This window comes from Acanthisitta chloris, unplaced genomic scaffold, assembly GCF_000695815.1.
Source record: "Acanthisitta chloris isolate BGI_N310 unplaced genomic scaffold, ASM69581v1 scaffold24756, whole genome shotgun sequence".
Classification (NCBI taxonomy): domain Eukaryota; kingdom Metazoa; phylum Chordata; class Aves; order Passeriformes; family Acanthisittidae; genus Acanthisitta; species Acanthisitta chloris.
The window spans coordinates 1-3,781 of NW_008680083.1; the positions used below are offsets into that span (position 1 = coordinate 1).

General features: G+C 58.9%; 1 protein-coding gene across 1 annotated transcript; it reads left to right on the forward strand.

The window, feature by feature from the left end:
- Positions 1-61: 61 nt before the first annotated feature.
- PSMD3 (proteasome (prosome, macropain) 26S subunit, non-ATPase, 3) lies at positions 62-3,679 on the forward strand (the record flags this gene model as incomplete). Its single annotated transcript, XM_009077592.1, is given in 9 exon segments — positions 62-166; positions 168-244; positions 994-1,097; positions 1,563-1,677; positions 2,202-2,321; positions 2,418-2,521; positions 2,983-3,138; positions 3,311-3,361; positions 3,456-3,679. Coding segments are annotated over 9 exon segments (910 nt in total), but the record flags the coding sequence as incomplete, so codon positions are not given.
- Positions 3,680-3,781: the final 102 nt, after the last annotated feature.

The window sequence follows — 3,781 nt, forward strand, 5'->3', positions numbered from 1 at the left end:
CCGTGGGACAGCCCTGGGCTGTGCTGTCCCTCTGTGTGCCCCTGACCCCCCGTGCCCTCAGCTTCCTGCACGCGCGGCTGCGCACGGCCACGCTGCGGCACGACGCGGATGGCCAGGCCACCCTGCTCAACCTGCTGCTGAGGAACTACCCGCACTACAGCCTCTACAGAGAAACTCGTCTCCAAATCTGTGTTCCCTGAGCAGGCCAACAACAACGAGTGGGCTCGATACCTCTACTACACAGGTCAGGGGGCTGAAACACATCATCTAGGCAGACTTTACTTGGTGTAGTAAAAGGCTTTAAAAATCTGTTTTACTTAGCCCCAAACAGGAAGAAGACACAATTAGCAACAATGACTTGGTTGTGGAAGTGGTAATTTCCGAAACTGCTCCTGCTAGACATGCCAAAGTAGATCTGTCTACAACAAGAGGTCAAAAAACCAGCAGTGAAGGCAGCATAAGCTAGACAGCTCAGGTTATACATACAAATCCCTACAGCCTGAACTCAAGCCTTTAACTGATTTAACATTCAACTCACCTTGTCTTCACTGCTGTCAACCTGACATACCTTGTGCCTTTTCAACCTTGGCATTGGAATGTGCTGCCCAGGGAGGTGGTGGATTCACCATCCCTGGAGGTTTTCAAGCTGGGACTGGATGTGGCACTTAGTGCCATGGGCTAGTGACCAGGGTAGGGTTGGACTCAATGATCTTAGAGGTCTTTTCCAACCAGGTTCATTCTGTGATTCTGTGACTGCACAGGTCAGGGGGGCTCAGGGCCTGGACTGCACAGGTCAGGGGACTGGGGGCTCAGGGCCTGGACTGCACTGGTGAGTGTGGGACAGGTACCTGTGCACACAGGTGAGTGGTCCTGTGTCCCAGCACCGCAGCTGTTGGGCTGTGGGTCCCATTGGAGCAGCTGGGGATGGAGTTCCCAGGCAGGGTGACAGCCCCATGCAGGTGTGTGGTTGGGCTCACAGTGCCTCTCCCCCAGGACGGATCAAGGCCATCCAGCTGGAGTACTCGGAGGCTCGGCGGACGATGACCAACGCCCTGCGCAAGGCCCCGCAGCACACGGCCGTGGGCTTCAAGCAGACTGTGAGTGGGGAGGGCTGGGATTCCCTGGGGTCAGGGCTGGGACCTCCCAGGGTTGGGACCTCCTGGGAATAGGTCTGGGACTCCCCAGGTTTGGGCCCTTCCAGGGTCAGGTCCAGGACCTACCAGGATGTCGGACACCACAGAATTGGGTCTGGGACCTTCCAGGGTTGTATCCAAGACCCCCCAGGGTTGGGCCTTGCAAGGACAGATGTGGGACCCCCCTCAGGTTTGGAAGCTCCTAGGGTTGGGTCCAGGCCCCCCCAGATTTGGGCCCTGCAGGGAGAGGTGTTGCACTCCCTGGAGTTGGGACTTCCTAGGGTTGGGTCCAGGACCTCCCAGGATATCAGGCCCCACGGGGTCGAATCTGGGACTTGCCAGGGTTGTGCTCTGCAGGGATGGGGACAGGTCTGGGACCTCCCAGGTTTGGGTGCTTGGGGACTCACTGAGGGCCTTGCTGTGCTGCAGGTGCACAAACTGCTGATCGTGGTGGAGCTGCTGCTGGGGGAGATCCCGGACAGGCTGCAGTTCCGACAACCCTCGCTCAAGCGCTCACTCATGCCCTACTTCCTGCTCACCCAGGGTACAGTTCTCCTGCCCTGCTCCATCCTCCTGCAGTGTTGTAGAGTCATGGAATAGCCCCAGTTGGAAAGGACCTGCAAGGATCATCCAGTCCAACTCCTGCCCTGCACAGGACACCCCAACAATCTCCCCTGTGCCTGAGGGCCAAACACTCCCTGAGCCCTGTCAGGCTTGGGGCCTGCCTGGGAGCTATTGCAGTGCCCAAACACCCTCTGGGGGAAGAGCCTTTCCCTAATATCCACCTAAACCTCCCTTGACACAGCTCCAGCCATTCCCTGAGTCCTGTCCCTGGTCACTAGAGCAGAGGTTAGTGCTGCCTCCCAGGAGGAAGCTGTGACTGTGATGTCCTGTTTTTGGAGGGAGAGGGAAGCCCTTGGGGGGAGCAGGGGGAGTTCTCTCCCCTCACTGGGACTGAGCTGCAGGTGCCACTTGGGAAAGGAGGAGGAGGGGATGGCAGGGAAAGTCAGCCCTACCTCACTTTCCCTAGCCTTTCTCCTTCCCCCACTCCCCCCTTCTCCCCTGCAGCTGTCAGGACAGGGAACCTGGCCAAGTTCAACCAAGTCCTTGACCAGTTTGGGGACAAGTTCCAGGCAGATGGCACTTACACCCTGATCATTCGGCTGAGGCACAACGTCATCAAGACAGGTACGAGGGTGTTTTAGGACCCCTTGGGTGGCACCCCAGGCTGGGCAGGCCTGGGGGGCACCAGAGCCAGGGGGTCTGCATCCCATTGTCCCACAGGTGTCCGAATGATCAGCCTCTCCTACTCCCGCATCTCCCTGGCTGACATTGCCCAGAAGCTGCAGCTGGACAGCCCTGAGGATGCAGAGTTCATTGTTGCCAAGGTAAGGGCACAGGGAGGCACAGAGAGACTCTGTCAGGCTGGAAAAGACCCCTGAGATCACTGAGTCCAACTTGTGGCCTAACACCACCATGTCAACTAGACCTTGGCACTAATGCCATGTCCAGTCTCTGCTTAAACACCTCCAGGGAAGGTGACTCCACCTCCCTGGGCAGCACATTCCGATGCCTGAGCACCCTTTCTGGGGAGAAATTCTTCCTAATGTCCAGCCTAAACCTCCCCTCGTGCAGCTTGAGACACTGTCCTCCTGTCCTGTGGTCCCTCAGAGGCCTGGGGTGTCCACAGCCCCCACTCTGCCCTGTCCCCTCCCTGTGGCACTGCTGGGTTGGGTTGAGGCTCCTCCAGGGAGCACTGCGGGCACTCAGGGCACCACATCCCCACTCTGCACTGTGTCCTGGGCCCTGGGGGACAGGGAGTGCCCCATGCCCTGCCCCGTGCCCCCAGGCCATCCGTGACGGTGTGATCGAGGCCAGCATCAACCACGAGAAGGGCTATGTGCAGTCCAAGGAGATGATTGACATCTACTCCACGCGGGAGCCCCAGTTGGCTTTCCACCAGCGCATCTCCTTCTGCCTGGACATCCACAACATGTCTGTCAAGGTGAGAGGGCACTCCCAGGTGTGGGGGACAGAGCTCACACCTCCTCCTCTTCCTGGAGGAACCTTCTGCACTCAGCCCTGAGCTGTGTGCTCTAGGGTGGCTCTGCTTGAGCATGAGATGACACGTTTTGGTCCCTTCCAACCTGATTGTGTGATTCCTCCTCTTTCTCCAGGCCATGAGGTTCCCACCCAAATCCTACAACAAGGACTTGGAGTCTGCAGAGGTGAGATCACCCCTGGGTCTGTGTGGCCACCAGGGCCCTGTGCAGGCTGTGGCTCCTGTGCCCACGTGCCCCGCCCTGTGCCTTTGCCTTGCAGGAGCGCAGGGAGCGTGAGCAGCAGGACCTGGAGTTTGCCAAGGAGATGGCAGAGGACGATGATGATGGTTTCCCATGACCCAGGGCTTGCCTGTGCTTTTGTATTTGCCCCTGGGGCAGATAGTGGCTTGGCAGGGTCCCCCCCAGCCCCCCTTTTATAAACCCCTGCATGTCTGTACTGTGGGAGGGCACACGGGGGGTTCCCCTGCAGCCCCCGACCCTGCAGGAGCTCCTCCCCAATAAACACCCCTGGAAGGATCTCTGGTGACACTGGAGCCGATGCTGTGGGGAGAGCAGGGCTGGGGTAAATGGGGGGCAGGAGTTGGG